This window comes from Microtus ochrogaster, chromosome 4 (assembly GCF_000317375.1).
Source record: "Microtus ochrogaster isolate Prairie Vole_2 chromosome 4, MicOch1.0, whole genome shotgun sequence".
Lineage (NCBI taxonomy): Eukaryota > Metazoa > Chordata > Mammalia > Rodentia > Cricetidae > Microtus > Microtus ochrogaster.
In genome coordinates, this window is record NC_022011.1 from 28,072,455 (window position 1) to 28,089,597 (window position 17,143).

Here is a 17,143-nt window from a genome sequence, read left to right on the forward strand (position 1 = left end):
GTCGTGCTTCATCTGCGGCGGCGGCATCGCGCGCGGCAAGGAGCTGAAGCTACCGGTGAGGCCGGCGGGCCCCGCACAGCCCTTCTTCCCGTTCCTGCAGCAGCAGGAGCCGGCTCCCGGGGCGCGCGGGTTGAGCGCGACCGATGGCTGCGTGCTGGTGTGCGCTGTGTGCCGCTGCTTCCTGGCCGAGCAGTGGGCCGCCTTCGAGCGCGCGCGCACGCCCGTGGACAAGCGCGTGTACTGGCTTAAGCGGCCGCACCAGTGCGACGCGAGTGCGGGCGGCCGGCGCGGGGCCCGCGAGTGGAACGCCGAGGACGCGCGCGACTCGGAGCTGTCGGAGCTGTCGGACGCAGACGCGCTGCCAGAGCCGGAGCCCGAGCCCGAGGATGCTCACGACTCCACCAAGCCTGGAGCTCGGCGTCAGCGCACGGGGCCCGGGACGCACTGGGCTCCCGAGCCGCGGGCCAGCGTGCTGAGGGGCATACAGGAACCCTGGCCTGTCCCCACTGTGCCCGACGGCACGGACAGCGCCGCCCCTAGCCGGACCGCAGGGCCCCCAGAGCGCAGCAGCACCCCAGAGGGCAGCGACGTCGCCGTGAGCCTCGGGGACGAGGGCCTGGAGCGGCCTCCTCGGACACCCGCGGACAACCAGGCCCGCTGCTGCTACGTCTGTGGGTCGGCGCTGTCGCCAGCCTCACAGCATCAGATCCACGTGCAGAAGCAAGAGGCCCCCTCACAGGCGCCCTTCTTCCCCTTCCTTTGGCTGCACAGCCCCCCGCCAGGCGCCCAGCCCATCACAGAGGCGGGCAGCACCCTCGTGTGTCCCTGCTGCTTCTCGTCCCTCACGCACCAGTGGCAGAGCTTCGAGTTGGCCAACGTGCCTGTCCTGCAGCGGCTCTACGTGGTTCCCCTGAACAGCCACGCCCCCGGCATGGCCTCTAAGGCCCGCAGACTCCCTAGAGACGAGGGGCCCGCCCCCGCTGCCGGCCTGCTGCGGGAGGCCTGTTACCTCTGCGGGGAAGACTGTACCCGGGATGCCCGGTCAGTGCCCTCCCGCATCGTCAACGGCAACTCGGGGAGCTCCATGCACTTCCCCTTTCTCAGCCTTCTGCCTTGCCCACCCAACGCTCGGCCCCCCAACAAGCGCTGTGAGGTTCGCAGCTGCCCCAAGTGCTACAGCGTCCTCGAGGATGTCTGGGCCCTGTACCGGGCATCACACAACCGTGAGCTTATCAGCTCCGTGCAAGGCTTCCTGGGCAGGTACCACCAAGCTTTCTCTGCTTCAGACCCTACTCTGAGCGACCTGCCCGCTTCTGTGCAGGGAGGTCCGCCTGCCGTCTGTTACATCTGTGGGGCTGAGTTGGGGCCGGGCAAGGAGTTCCAGCTCAGCATGAACCCCGTTAGCCACCTGGGCGAGAAGGAGCCCTTCTTTCCTTTCCTCACGGTCTATCCACCCGCCCCACGGGCCAGGCCTGCAGACTCCACCGGCCTGGTGGCCACCTGTGTGCTCTGCTATCATGACTTGCTGGGTCAGTGGCTGCAGCATGAAGCCAGAGGTGCTCACCAGGGTGTCAGCGCCTGGTCTAGGCAGTACCAGGTGGACACATTCGTGTGCTTCTTCTGTCAGCAAGAGAAGAAACGGTGTCTGGGGCTGAAGTCGGTGAGAGTGGCCAGGCTGCCCTTATTCCTGTATACCCTGAGAGCCAGCCACAGTCTGTTGGTGGATGACGGCCGGCAGCTGATCATCGGTGCCTGTGTGGATTGTGGGACCCTGGTTTGTGCAGGTCAGGGGCTCGTCAATCCTGCCCCCATGGGTTGGAGCTCCCCAGCAGCAGGAGTAACAAAGGTAAGCCTTACAGTAGCTTTCCTCTCCTAGAGCATCTGTGTGGTCGGGAGGAGAGATGTTTTCTGTTCTTTGGCCGCACATCATTGATTCAGCCTGGTGGGTCCCAGCCCCTTGCTAGCTTGGCTGACCTTGGAGGCCTGGGGCAGGAGATTCAAGGGTCTTGGGGGGCAGGCAGGGGTGGAAGAATAGCCACTGCTGGAATCAGCAGGCGCGGGGCTGAAGCTGGGCGTGTTTGCTGCGAATCTATCAAATGGAGGAAGTTCAGGGCACGGCTGTTGTCCGCCCGATAACATTGGTAATTAGCGTAGCCACGCAGGTCACCCCGAGGTCCCGGTGGGAAGTCCCTCTCACCAGCTCCTGGCTAGATCGCTCCTCCCAAGATTCCCACCCAAGGGCCTTTCGTTTGAGTCCTTCCTGGCGGCTTTACGAAGCAGATGGCAACAGATTCCAGACGTGTAGGCGTGGGGCACAGTCGCATGGGACTCGGGATGGTGGCCTAGACAACCTTTGCAGTGGTTAGTCTTTTCTCTGGGAGTCAGCTGCGTGGAGCTGGCCGAGGCCTGGGGCCTGTTCTCAGGATGCAGCTGTCTGCATGGTAGGAGACAGTCAGGGCACTGGGACATTGGGACCTCGCTTCATAAGAACCAGGCCAGGGACTGGCCAGGTGGCTCCCGGGAAGGGGCGTCAGGCAGGCATATGTGAACTGCACTCACTGTCCTGCCCTTGGGCTGGGATCCTGATCCCTACCAAACAGACTGTCCTGTTCTGGGCAGAGGCCTGTGTGGCAGTGGCTGGATAGGGCCCTTCAGAGAGACACAAGGGTGGGCAGGTGGGTCCAGTTCAGGAATGGATGTATGACAAGTGTCTTGGTCCTGCAATTAATTGTGCATGGGTGTGCGTGTGTGTATGTGTGTGTGTGTGTGTGCATGCATGTGTGTGCATGTGATGCCTAGGCACACGGAGGCTGACCTATGAGGCAATCCCTGTTCTGCCTGGGTATCTTTTTTTCCCTGCCTCACACAGTGCCCTTATCTTTCCCTACCAGAGCTGGCCTTGGTCTTGAGTTGTCTTTAAGGCTTTGATGGCAAAGGGAATCACCTGCTTCTGGCATAAGACACCGAGCCTTTCATTAGCCACAGGTGTGTGGCAGCCGAGGCTGAGGCTGTTGCTGAGACTTGGGAGGCACAGCTCCACAAGGCCTGAAGTGTGAGAGGAGCTTGGCTCTGGGGCAGGACAGGCCTGGTCCCGGCCTGCCACTGTCTTCGCTGCAAGAGCTGTCTGCCAACAAGTTCTTACCCTGGCTGGGCTCAGCTCTCTTGGCTGAGCAGTAGGAATACGGACCACATGGTTTGTAGGGACGTTTTGATAATTAAACTAATGGGGGGCATTTGAATGTCGCCAGGCCAAGCTCACTTTGTTGAGGCTGTTCCTGGCGCCCCTCTATTTGGGCAGAAGGCACAGGGCAGTTCTGAGTAAGGCCACCGCCCCAAGCCGGTGCCTCTTGGAAGTTTGCGGTGCCCCTGTGTGGGTGGTTGACGCTCACTGGGGGCGTGGAGTTTTCTCTGAGGAGTGCCTACTTGATGCTAACTTGACCTCTCTGTATAGGAACCCAAGTAATCAAAAGATGCCTGGGTCCCAGGGCAGCAGGGGTGGGAAGTAAGAGCAATCAGTGTGGCCCACAGCCCCCTCCCGTGTCCACCCTGGGGGCTGAGCTGAGCAACCAGTCAACTTTTGCCCTATCGGTGGCCCTCACATTGTCCCATGAACCTTCTTACTCCCCACACTGAGACTCAGGTTAGTCCCATGACCCTCACAGCCGGCAGGTGGCTGGGGGATTCCAGCCTGAACTCAGAACCTCCGTGACCCCCTGGGCCCTGCTTCAGCAGTTTGCCTGAGACTCACTGGAACCCCATAAAGTAGCAAAAAGTACAGAGACAGGGAGAACCCTGGAGCCCTGGGGGTTCAGGAGAGCCATCTGGAGATGAGGGACAGAAAGTACCAGATCTGCTAGCCTTTACCGGGAGTAAGAGCTTGTCCTCTCTGCTGAAGGGTATTCAGCTCGAATGAAGGTGTGGAAGGGGCAGGGATGTGTCTGCAGTCAGGCCTGTGCTGCAGTGGGGTGGGGGGGGGCAGGCTTGTCTCAGACTCCACTATAGCGATGGGGGGGGGGAGGAGTCATTCAGCTCCCAGGGTCTGAGGATGCCGGAAAGGAGCCCTCTGCCCTCTGCCCTTCCTCTGCGCTCCTGTTCTTCCCATTTATCCCACAAATATTTATAGAGCGCCTACTCTGAGCCAGGCACCGTTCCAGATGCTGGGATCCGGTGGCAGGCACAGCCTGCAGTGTCCCTGGGGAGGAACAGGCACAGAAGGTCCAAAAGGCTGTTTCCCCGCAGCGCGCTGGGAGCCGTGAGGCCATCAGCCAGACTGGGCGCAGTGCAGAGACAAGTGGAGGCCGTGCAGAGGGCCAGGCACCTGGCCTGTCGGGAGTGGAGGCATAGGCACAGCTTCTCCGTTGTCCCCAGGCTGGCTTCCTGAGCTGCCCCTTCCCCCCTCCCCCAGGGTCCCTGAGCATCCAGTTGGCTTCCCTTTCTTTCTGTGTGCTGCCTGAGAACTTAGCTGCGATTCAGGAGAGCCTTGTAAGGGCCAAGGGGACCCACTTGGTGAGGACATGGCATGTTCCAGAACCTTCTGGTATTTTGGAACCCTGGTAGGTGCTCCTACAAGTGAATCAACAGGAAACATCTGAAATATGATGTGTCTGGGATGCTGGCAGTGGACCCCCCTCACCCCATCTTTTGGTCTTCTAGAGCTTGGTGTCCTGCAGGCCATACCATCCTGGTTGCTACATGGGTTGGCAGTGGCTAGGTTGGGCCAGGGAGGGCCCTCTCTAGGCTTGGCATCCCTATCCCCCACCCCATGAGAACTATGTAAAGACCCCAAGTCTGCCTTAAGATAGACCTGGCGTCAATCATTCTATAAGGAGTGGGCTATGTGACCTTGGGCCTGACCCTTGACCTCTCTGAGCCTTGTTTTCCACAGTCGAGTGATGGTGTTGCTTTGCAATGGCTGAGTCAGAGTGTGGCTTCCCCACCTCCCAGCATGCCTTGCTGCTGTCTGTTGCTGTGAATGGCTGCCTCTGCCTCCAATCTGTCCTGTCAGAATAAGTGGTAGGATGGCCAGGTTGTAAGGGAAGTTTGGGGACAGTCTCATGAGGAGCTGACCCCCAGGTTGCTGTGCTTCCTGTATCCATGGTCACTATATCTTTTAAATGCTTCTATGGAGGTTCTAACCCCCATACTGTCCTAGGTTGGAAAGAAGCCCAGAGAGGTTAAATAACTTGCCCATGGTCACTCAGCAGGTTCCTGCAAGGTAAACATTGGGCCTGGGCATCTACTCTGGAATCTGTCCCTCGTTCTACCCTGCCCTGCCCTCTGACCCCTTTGTCCTGCTTCTGTGAAGGTGGCCATTTCTGGAGAGCCAGTGGCTTGTGTATGTGCTCTCCTCCTCCACACAGCCACTAGCACTTCTTAGGGGCAGAGGCCCAGAAAGCCCTTGTGGGAGGAGCCCTGCTGTCTGTCGTTCCCCCATTTTTTCTGCCTGACCAATAAAGTGGTACCCCCCTGCCTCTACTCCCCCACATAGTCAGGTATTGCCTTTGGCTGATTCCCATCCTCTGCTCCCATCAGTGAGAAGGTGCCCGCCCTGAGACCACCTTGTCCTCTCCCAGGCACTGTGGGCAGCATGGACTAATAGAGCCTGCAGTTGGGTACCTACTGTACCCCAGCCTGTTGCCAAGAGTCACCTGGCCAAGCTCCCAAGCCTGGTTGTCACGGTGCTTCTCATGTGAGCACATCACAGGTCTGCAGAGCTCTGTCAGGGTGGCTGCACATCTGTCCCCTGCTTCTTGGCACGCTGCCATCACCAGCTTCCCGCTCTGCAGGGAGGCCCTGGCCATCACCGTTTGCCTCGGGCCCTCGGGATACCAGCTTAGGCTCTTTCTGGAAGGTGTCAGACAGTGCTGGCATCTTCTTGGCGGCAGCTGGGCAGCTGGGCTGTGGGCCTCTCTGAACCCTGAACTGCCCCCCTTCCAAAGGGATGTCTAGGTTTCCTTGCTGGTGTGGGAGCCTTCTGTTCAGAAGAATAAATTTTCCAGATGCCTTGTGCTAAACCTGGAGGAGATTGGAGCCTACTGAGAAAGAGGAAGTGGAGGCAAAAGGTCTTAAAAACTGAGCCTTCCCTGGAAGCAGGGTGGGGAAGAGGGCAGGGCTGAAGGCCAGGAGCAGGCCTCCTGTCTGCGCAGCTCTTTTGGGACCTTGCCCTGGAGAAGTTCGTACTGCAGGGAGAATCCCTGGCAGACCTGGCGATGGTAACTTGGGTTGTGTCTTCATGGCTGTGGAGGAGCGCACATCCTGGGCTCAGGTCCCTTTGTCCCTCACATCTGTGTCCAGGCAGAATGTGGAGAAGATGTCTCCTTAGGGATGAGCATTTTGGAGTTTGCTTCCTGTTTGCTGCATTACCTGTGTTGGGCACACATGGGGTGGTATGAAGGAGCCTCTACTCTGCCACGTGACTGTTACTTGGTTTCCCCATCTGTCACAGTCGTAGGACCCGAGTCCAGGACAGTCCTGGGTCAAGGAAGGTGAGGCCATGGGTTGTGGTGTGTGGGTGCCCTGCTGTGGGGCTAAGGATGGTAGCCTGACCTCTGAAGGGTTGGGTTTGAAGTTCACCGCACATGGCCAACGAAATGGCTCAGTAGGTAAAGGTGTTTGCTGCACAAGCCGTGGAACCTGAGTTCAATCCCTGGGACCCTAATGCATGTGGGAGAGAAGTCACTGTATTCACAGAGCTGTCCTCCAGGCTCCCATACCCATCCACACATGCGACAAACACACACACACACACACACTAAATTGATTTAAATTTGCCATACAGTGCTGCAGCCTAGGTCTCTTGGAGGTTGACCAAATCAGGTTAGAACAACTTATGCTGTAAGGACCCACAAGTCTCAACTTATGTGCACTTTGTTGGTGACTTCTCTGTCACACAAGCTGATGGACCGTGTGTGACTGTGCTGTGCCAGGGACCTGCCCTCTCCTCAGTCCCCAGCTTCACACAGATTCTGCCCTTTGAGACACAAGCACTGGGAACCCTGGGATCTAGCCCAGCACTTGCAGTGCCTGCAGGCAGGATGCCTGTCCACCAGGGCCTCAGTTTTCTCCCTCTGTAAAATGGGCATGTATAGTGAGGAATATAGAGAAGGCTTCACCTTCTGGGACCAGAACTCTAGGAGTACCACTTACAGAAACCTTGTTCTTCTCTGAGGGGCAGAGGCATGTACTATGTTCTAGGAGACATGGGTTGGGGACGGTGCACTTGGAGGACTGACCATGTGTCCAGCTGCCTCTGATCTTCCCTGCCATCCTCCCTGCTGTCCACTACGTTCCTATCTGGGCTCCCCTTGCCATCTGCTGGTGTGGTAAGTCTGCCCCCCGCCCCCACCAACACACACACTCTGTCCGTCCTCTGGCCACACAGGGATGCTGTGGATGACGGGTGTCCTGTGGCAGTGGGGTCTTTGCTTCTTAGCAGGTTAGAGGACCAGGTTGAAAAACCTAAGACTTCAGGACCAACAGGACAGGCAAGGCTGGAGTAGGGTCACCAACAGGCATATCCTGTGTCCTAGGGACAGGTGGCACTTGAAGGGGCTTGGCAGGAGCTAGGGCCAGGCTTCTACCTTCCCAGCCTAGATTTAGAAGAGTCTACAGTCAGCCACTATCTACCAGCTTCTAGATCAGCAAGCAGTTCTCAACCTATGGGTTGTGACCCCTTTCCAAAGGGTCGTCTGAGACCATGCTGCATAGCAGGTGTTTATGTTATAATTGGTAACAGTAGCAAAATTTAGTTACAAAGTAGCAATGAAATAATTTGGGGGGTCAGCACATGAGGAACTGTCTTTTTGTTTTGTTTGTGTTTTTGAGACAAGGTTTCTCTGTGGTTTTAGAGCCTGTCCTGGAACTAGCTCTTACAGACCAGGCTGGCCTTGAACTCACAAAGATCCACCTGCCTCTGCCTCCCGAGTGATGGAATTAAAGACGTGTGCTACCACTGCCCAGCAAGGAACTGTCTTAGAGGGTTGCAACATTAGGAAGACCGAGAGCCACTGCTCCAGACAGAACAGCACCAGGAGTCAGTATGCCAACCCCATATGGTGAGCCCCTCAAACCCGCCAGACCCTCTGTGGGGGTGACAAGACCTGGGTATGGGACTCAGGGATCTTGGCCTTCATCCTAGCATCAAGCCCGGGGAGACGAGAGACTCATAGGGAGCCCAGGGCAGCTTGACACCCCAAGGGTAATTTGTGGGTTACGTCTGATTGGTTAAGGCTCCCACTCTAAGACTCCCCTTGTTGCAGGTCCCTCCAGAAGATTCCATGTCACGGTTCTATGCTGTTTTCTCTCTTATCCGATCATGTAACATCCAGGGGTTCTGGGAACAGCAGGGCCTAGACCAGTGGTTCTCAACCTTCCTGATGCTGTGACCCTTTACCAACACAGTTCCTCATGTTGTGATGACCCCACCACCACCATAGACTCATTTTCATTGCTACTTCATAGCTGTAATTTTACTATTGTTATTAATTGTACTGTAAATATCTGTGCTTTCTTTTTTTTTTTTTTTTGATTTTCAAGACAGGGTTTCTCTGTAGTTTTTGGTGCCTGTCCTAGAACTAGCTCTTGTAGTCCAGGCTGGCCTCGAACTCACAGAGATCCACCTGCCTCTGCCTCCCGAGTGCTGGGATTAAAGGCGTGTGCCACCACCGCCCGGCAATATCTGTGCTTTCTGATAGTCTTAGGTGACCCCCATGGAAGGGTCATTTGACCCCAAAGGAGTCACAGCCTACAAGTTGAGAACCACTGGCCTAGGCCCTCAGAGCACATCTGTACAGCTGCATGTGCCTTATAGCCATAGGTGGCAGGTGAAACCTGCCTCTGTACTAGTCCTAGCCCTGGCATGGCCAGCGGGCACCCATCCACCAGGGCCCAGCAGTCCGACTTTGTACCTTGGGTCGTGTGAGCTCCCCTGGAGAGGGCCTCTCTGGAGACAGACTCAAATGAGCTCATTTCTGTGGGAGTTGAGAGTATGCCAATGTTTCTCTAGTGACATGGAGTGTCCTGGGGCATTGGGCTTTGCCTTGGGTACCTTCATGTGGGGGCAGCACACCCCAGAACCTTGTCCTCATCCTTACAGCAGACCCTTGTGTGTGTGTGTGTGAGACTCGGTTCTGCCATTCCCCCTTCTTACTCTTTGAGCCAGCCCTTGTTGGGGGCAGACGTGGCTTTGGTTGGTGGGTTCTGGGGGAATGGTTTCCAGTTCCTTCAGTTTGGGATAACTGTCTGGGCCCCACTGGCCATTTACTGTCAGTGGGTGGGTGGATGGAGGCTCGGTGCTGGGAGGTCTGCGCCAGCGTGAGTCAGCAGAGGTAGGTGGTAGCTGTAGGTGGCAGCTTCACAGTGTCTGGTAAAGCAGAGTTGGAAGCTGTGGTGCCCAGGCGGGGACTTCAGTGAAGCAGCGGAAGTGTTTCCAGTATGACCTCAGTGTGTGGGATGCGGACAGGACAATGTTAGGGACAAGTGTCTTGGGTGGGTAAGTTAATGAGGAAATTGGTCCTCTTCAGAATGACCTTGTGGTGACTGACAAGGCCAAGTGCCATCAGAGCCAGGCCGTTTGGAGGTTGATGCAGAGACTCTGCCAGGCTACACCTGTAGCATGAGTTCTAATTGGTCTTAATAATAAAAACCCAGAGTCAGATGTTAGGGGGTGAAAGCTGAAAGATCAGAGAAGCAGAGCAGTCAGCCACTAGGTCTTACCTCTATGAAATCGTCAGATTGAATGGGTTACCCTGCCTCTTTAAGTCCTCAGATTGAATGCTTGAGCTCCTGTCTCCTCCCACCTTATATTCCTCTCTCCACCCAGCCATATCTTCCTGTCTCCACCTCCCCAGGTGCTGGGATCAAAGGTATGAGCTCTGTTTCTCTTTTAGACTGATTCCAGTTTTGTGTAGCTCAGGATGGCCTTGAACTCACAAAGCTCCATCTGCCTCCTTTAAAAGTGTGTGCCACCCTTGCCTGGCCTCTCTGGCTAACTAGTGTGGGTAGCTCTGCACTCTGATCTTCAGACGAGCTTTGTTACAGCCCAAACAAAATATCCCCCCCCCACCTTTGGGTAGCAGCTGCCTCTGTCACCTGCAACTCTGCTGGGTAGCAGGGAGTAGGCCAGCTGACAGGCTTGCTCTGTGGTCTGTAGGGACCAGGGGCTCTGAGCCCCAAGGGGCATGACTGATCCCTTGTGATTCAGGCTGCCCTGTGCCAGGCCCTTAACCAGGACAGTGGAATGCAGTATCAGCAGCTGCAGGCGGCACATGGTTAAGGCTGGGGTAGTGACTCCCACCCCCTGATGGAGGTGGCTATAGTCTGTACACAGGACCCTAGAGGATCAATGTGAGGAGGGGTACAGGGTGGCCCCTCTTGTCTCACACTTCCCTGTAAACCCCTCCCAGCTTCCTAATACCTGACTCTATCACCACCCATAGGCATCAGGATCTCCATGAAGGGTGATGTCAGCATTTGGCGTTTAGGATCCAGAGGGGAAACTGAGGCTGCAGGTGGCATGGTGCCAATTGCTATATACAGCCAGGGGCTGATACCCCCTGCTCCCTGCTGGGTTCTTTAGCTTCTGCCTTCTCACTCCCATACCAGGACCCTCACAGGACCCACCTCCCAGGGCTGGGACGGAAAGCAGCTGATGCTGCTGACAAGGGCCAGAGTGGCCAGAACACGAGACATAGCCATAGGAAGCAGGGACAGGAAGTCCATGACCCTGTTCTCAACAGTTGGCTGCAGCCAGGGCACCTGGGACCAGAGCCTCCATTGGCCTGTCTCTGGGTTTCAGTGTCCATCTAAGGGATGAAGGAGCACTCGTGCACTGGCTCCCAGGAAAGCTCCTGATGTTGCATAATTGTCAGAATGCCAATACATCTGCTGTCTGTCTGTCTGTAGAGGACTTTGAACATCATGTGTAGCCCAGGGCTCTTTTCGCCTCCTTTGGGTTGCTATTGCTGTGATGAAACACCATGGCCAAAGCAACTGGAGGAGGAAAGGGCTTATTTGACTGACACTTCCACATAGCAATCCATCACTGCAGGAACTCAAACAGGCCTGGAGCCTGGAGGCAGGAGCTGATGCAGAGGCCATGGAGGGGTGCTGCTCACTGGCTTGCTCTTCTTGGCTTGCTCAGCCCACTTTCTTATAGAATCCAGAACTACCAACCAAGGGATGGACCCTCCCCCACCAATCACTAATTAAGAAAATGCCTCATCTTATGGAGACATTTACTTAATTGAGGCTCCCTCCTCTCCTATGACCTAGCTTGGGTCAAGTTGGGGTAAAACTAGCCAGTATGCTTTGTCCCTCTTGTCCTTGGTCTCCATTACAGTTGGAAGCTATCGCCTGAAGGCACAGGTTCCGTACCCTGCCATGATCCCAGGAGCCAGAAGGGGATGTGGGAAGTGGGGCACTTTGAGGTCAAGAGTTGGGAGTTCAGATCCCCACTGGGTGTGGCTATTGACCTTCCCACATAGAAAGGATGGGAAGGGGCAAAAAGGAATCAGGAGTTTGGGCTGGAGAGATGACTCGATGAAGGGCATTTGTTGCTCTTTCAGAGGATGTGAGTTCATATCCCAGCAGCCCATTAGGTGGCTCACAGCCACTTGTAACTCCAGTTCTAAGGGATCTGATGCCCTCTTCTGGCCTCTTCAGGTGCCCATCCACCCACAAGTATATATGTACCACAGAGACACATATGTAAATAATAAAATAAACCTTAAAAAGAATCAAGAATTTATAGAGACCTGTGGTCCTCAGCACTGTACCCATCCCCACACCTTTCTTGCTTTTTCTTTTTCCTTTTTTTTTTATTGAGATAGTCTCCCTCAGTGTCCTAGGTTGGACTTGAACTCATGGAATTCCTCCTGCTTCAGTATCTCTAATGCTGGGATTATTTCCCACTCTCATGGATATTTCTAACTTTCAGAACCCAGTGCGAGGTCCTGGCACATAGCATATTCTGATTTTTTTGGGTAGTAGGTGCTGTTAGACTCACAGGGTGGGGACCCCTGTTTTGCATATACTCCAGCAGCTGATTCCTCTTGTTCCTTGAGCTTCTGGCTGTCCCCACCGTCCACCTCTCCTGCCTGTTTTCCTGCTCTGGGAGTATCTGCTAACCTCTTCGACCCCTACCTTGGCACTTGGCCGTAGCACCATTTTCACATTTGCTGGTAACTACCCATTCGTTAGGCATTGGTGGTCACAGCTCTTGACCTGTGCGTGTCAGCCTGTTTGGCCAACCACATAGAGCCCAGCTGAAGCAGAGTTGCCAGCGCCCATCCTCTGTCGCCTCTTCTTCCGATTTCTTGGCAGCCTGGGAATGGAGTTCCTGAAAAGTGTTGCCGTTGGCAAAACCGCAATTAGCAAGATCAAAGTCTTAGAGAAGATGGGAGGGTAGGGGAAGAAAACAATAAAGATGGCATGAAGTGCGCCTTTAAAAGACACAACAAATAGAAAGTCTTCAAGGCACAGCTGCCAGGACCTGCTCGCCCAGGATCATGTGGAGGAGCCCTCTGCAGCCATACACCCAGTTCCTGCATCACAGATGGGGAGGTGGCCGACTGTCATCATGTGGAGTGTGTGTGTATGTGTGTGTGTGTGTATATGTATATGTATGTGTGTATGTATGTGTGTGTACCCCGTGTGTGTCTCCCCGTCCATCCATCTGTTCTCCTGTGAGCTGCGAATTTTCTTGGGTCATTTTTGGTCATTTCTACTTTCTGAATGTGTGTGCTGTGTCAGTGTGGTCTGGTTTTCATGGTGAAACTCATCTGCCCTCCCCTCGTGCTCCCGTGCCATCTGTGGGTTCTGTGGTGATGACTCCTCTCATTCCAGTCTTGGGTTCTGCTGCTGCCTCCTACTTTCTTATCACCCCAGCTGGAGGTTTGTAAGTTTTATTAATCTCTCAGGAAGTTTACATTTAGAAATTGTGCCTCTCTGAAGTTTTTTGAGCAATCCTCTTTGGACATGGAACATCTTTCCAAACTTACAATGAGACCGTTCCTGCTCCATCTTGATGAGCTAGGAAGAAACAGTTGTGAGCACACCAGGCCTTTGCCAAACCCTCCACTGGGGGCCAGCAGTTCACATCTGACCTCCCCCATGGTGCTGGAAAGATCAAAATGTTCTCTCTTGGACCTGGGAATGTGGCCCAGTTGGAAGAATGCTCACTCATCCCATATAAAGCCCTGGGTTTGATCCCCAGGTATGCTGGTATAAACCTGTCACTCCAGAGGATCAGGAATTCCAAATCACATCCTTGGCTGTATGGCCACTGGGAAGGGAGAGTGCCATGTCTTTTATGGGGGGAGCGTTACCACTTTACCTAATTAAGGAAGGTAGTAGACCTCACTGTGTATGGCGTGTGAATGTCTGGGGAACAGAGGTCAGTGTTAGTGCCTTCCTCAGTCACTCTCTTATTTTTTTCTTTAAAAATTATTTTGAGATTTACTTATTTTATTTTATGTGCGTGAGTGCTTTCCTTTCATGAGTGTTTATGCCCACATGTTTGGTGCCCAAAAAGGCCAGATAGGCATCTGGAGCTACAGATGTTGTAAGGTACCAATGTGGGTGCTGGGAACTGAACCTGGGTCCTTCCTCTGACAAAGCGGCCAGAGCTCTTAGCCTCTGAGCCTCCAGCACCAACCCTCTTTTTTCTTTCTTTCTGAGACTGGCCTAGAGTTTGCTCTGTTGCCCAGGCTGGCCTTGAATTCACTTAGCCTCCCAAGTCCTGGGATTAAAGGTGTATGCTGGTACATGGGGCTCTCTATATAATTAAAAGAATATATGTGTGTTATGTATATACATAAGCACACACATATTCACACATACACATAATTTTTTTTTTTGACAAAGCCCCTCACTTAACATGGAGTTTATCAGTTTACTTAGGCTGGCAGACCAGTGAACTGGATCCTCCTGTCTCTGCCTCTCTGTGACCTGCCATGCCTGGGTTTTCTGTGAGTTCTGGGGATCAAACTCAAGGCTTCATGCTTGTGCAGAAACACTTTACCACTGAGCCCAGGCCCTACATTTGTTTTGTTTTTTTCTTTTTTTCTTTTCTTTTTTTTTTGAGACAAGGTCCGGAGTAGTTTGGTCTAGCTGGACTCAAACTTAATGTATACTGGAGGGTGACCCTGAGCTCTTGGTCCTGCTGACCCCACTGAATGAGTGCTGACTTAAAGACCTGCACTAGCCACCTTGCCCAGATAGATTTATTCATGCGTGTGTGTGTGTGTGTGTGTGTGTGTGCCTGCCTGTGTGTGCCTGCACACATGGTTATGTCTGTGCATACTACAATCTACATATGGAGGTCAGAGGACAATTTTCAGGAGTTGGTTTCTTCTTCCACCAGGTGAATTTTGGGCATTGAACTCAGGCCCTCAAACTGGCAGCAAGTGGCTTTAATTGTGGAACCATCTCACTGTCCCTGGACTTAAATATTTTTTAATTATATATATATATATGTTTTGGTTTTTCGAGACAGGGTTTCTCTGTGGCTTTGGAGCCTGTCCTGGAACTAGCTCTGTAGACCAGGCTGGTCTCGAACTCACAGAGATCCACCTGCCTCTGCCTCCCGAGTGCTGGGATTAAAGGCGTGCGCCACCACCGCCCGACTAATTATGTTTTTTTGAGATTACAGTATAATGACTTCATTTTCCCCTTACCTAAATGTATTTAGGATGGTACTATTCCAGGAGCAGAGACTTCCAAGGTGCCCGACTCCTAGCGGAGGTGCTGGGCCAGTTTGAGGATGGTCTGTATCTGGTAACTTTAGCTTTTGCTCACCATATAAAGTATCCACTAATTAAAATGTGTGGGGATTTCTATACTTTTCTACTAAGTATCTTTATCCCAGTCTGTCTGAGTGCCTATCACAAGATGAGTTCTCTTGGGGTCATGGAAGTGGGTGATGGATGAGTGTTTTTTCTTCCTCCCTCTCTCCCTCTCTCCCTCTTCCCCCTCCCACATCTGCCAAGCCCCTGTGGAATCCTTATCTCAGGACTCAGAGGGTGGGACTCCCCAGGTCAGGGCGACTGCCCTGGTCCCTCTGAACCCCTAGAGCAGCCTGGAGGCCAGCCAGAGCCCTGGCCAGTTTCTTCTGTCTGAGTTTCATTATTTTAAAAAGTTATTGGATTTGGGGCGTAGCTTGGTGGTATGAGAAATTTGGTTTTTATTGCAGCTTTTCTGAGAACCAATTTGCATGTAAAAGTTTCTCTAAAGCTGTAGACTGCAGTGAGTTTTGGGTACACAGACCTTGCAGCTAGCAGCACTGTTTAATGTAGATCATTTCGGCACCCCTGAAAAGGCCCCTTTCTCCTCCCCTGAGGCCCTGGAAACACAATGTGTGGGCTCTGTGGGTTTTCTGTGGACAGTTCATACAGATGGGGATGGACCCTGGTGTTCTCAGGTTTCCACATCAAAGTAGACTATGGAACTTCACTCCTTTTCATTACCAAATAATACTCCATTATACATAGACCACACTTTATTATCTGCTCACCTGGGGGTGGATAGTCACATTGTTTTTATTTGTCTGTTTTAAAAGATTTACTTTTTTTTTCACATACGTGGATGTTTGCATGTTTGTGTTCTTTGGAGGCTTGAAGAGGAGCTCGAATAGTGGTCGTAGATGGTTGTGAGCCTCAGGGTGGGACTGGGACCTGAACCTGGGTCTTCTGCAAGAGCAGCAGATGCTCTTAGCCATTGGACAATCTCTCCTGTCCCCTGAGAATTCATACTCAAGTTCTCATGTGACTATCTCCTCTGCCCCCTCTCTCTTCCATAGACTCTTACTGTGTAGCTTAAGCTGGCTTTGACCTTGCAGTGATCCTCCTGCCTCAGCCTCTAGAGTGCTGGGATTACAAGTGTGTGCCATTGCACCCTGCTGTTCTTTACTTGCCAGGCCTATGGCTAGGTGTGGAATGGCTGGGTCAGGTCACCGCTCTGGGCTTCACCTCTTGAGGAACTGCTGAGCCGGATTGCTTTCCCCAGAGGCCGCCCCGCCCCCTTTCTGCCTGCAGGCTTGAGAAGCAGAGTGACTGCTGCTGGCGGGACTTCAGGTCTTAAGGCATAGTGTTACGTGCTGTGGTCCGCATGGATAATGTTCTTTCTCATGTTCAAGCCTGTCTGTCAACAGATGACTCTGTGTATGAGTGTGTATGTATGTATACATGCGTTTGGGTGTACGCATGTGTGTGTAGAGGCCACAGGACAATATCTACTATGGCCTTCCTGGAACACCTGCCACCTTGCTCTCTGCAAGGGTGGGGAAGGGACTCACTGATTCAGCTACCCTAGCTGGCCGGGGAGCCGCAGGGAGCCTCCTGTTTCTGCCTCCCTCCCAGCCAGGTGCGTGCTGCTGACCGTGGCTTTCAGATGGGCACTGGAGATCTGAACTCAGAGGGTCCTCAGGCTTGCATGGCAAGCACTTTGCCATCTGGTCTCTCTCCCCAGCCCCCAGTGAAAAATTTGAAACTTCTTCATTTTAATGGTGACAAATAAGCTCCAGGAGTTTGAGGAAATAGCTCAGTGATTGAGAGCATTGCCTGTTCTTCCTTCCTGAGGACCCTGGTTTGGTTCTCAGTGGCCACACACAGTGGCTGTGATTCCAATTCCCGGGGATTCAGTGGTGCCCTCTTCTGGCTTCCTTGAGCACTGCACATTTATGGTGTACACACATGGGAGCAAAATACTCATGTATACAAAATAAAAATAAATCTAAGCAAACAAAAAACCCATGCTACAGCACTCCTAAGCTGAGGGGTGGGTGGTGTACAAACAGCTTTCCTTTGTTTCTTGGTGTCTTCATCTGTAAATGCCTCAGGAAGGGGTTGGGTTAGTTAATGCATGGACAGTACTTAGAGCCATTTCTGATATCAGAAGCCCCATGTCCAGTTAGTAACCAGCTGTGTTCTTCTCTTGCTGTTTTAGGAATATCAGAAAGGAACAGAGGAGGGACATTTAGGTCACCATCCAGTCTTACAACTTGGAGGCTGCACTGTTCACACCACCCTATTCTACTGTCCTGTTCATGCAGTCCTCTACACACTGTCCTGTTCACACCACCCTATTCACACCGTCCTGTTCACACCACCCTATTCACACTGTCCTGTTCACCCCACCCTATCCACAC

General features: G+C 53.5%; 1 protein-coding gene across 3 annotated transcripts in view; it reads left to right on the forward strand.

The window, feature by feature from the left end:
* The first annotated feature begins 6 nt into the window (after positions 1 to 6).
* Gse1 (Gse1 coiled-coil protein) overlaps positions 7 to 17,143 on the forward strand; it is a 340,677-nt gene continuing 323,540 nt past the window's right edge. For all 3 annotated transcript variants that reach the window (XM_026778660.1, XM_026778661.1, XM_026778662.1), the window contains exon 1: positions 7 to 1,846. In XM_026778660.1, the coding sequence (XP_026634461.1) occupies positions 932 to 1,846 (915 nt within the window). In that variant the 5' untranslated portion in view covers positions 7 to 931. The remainder of the gene's footprint in view (positions 1,847 to 17,143) is intronic.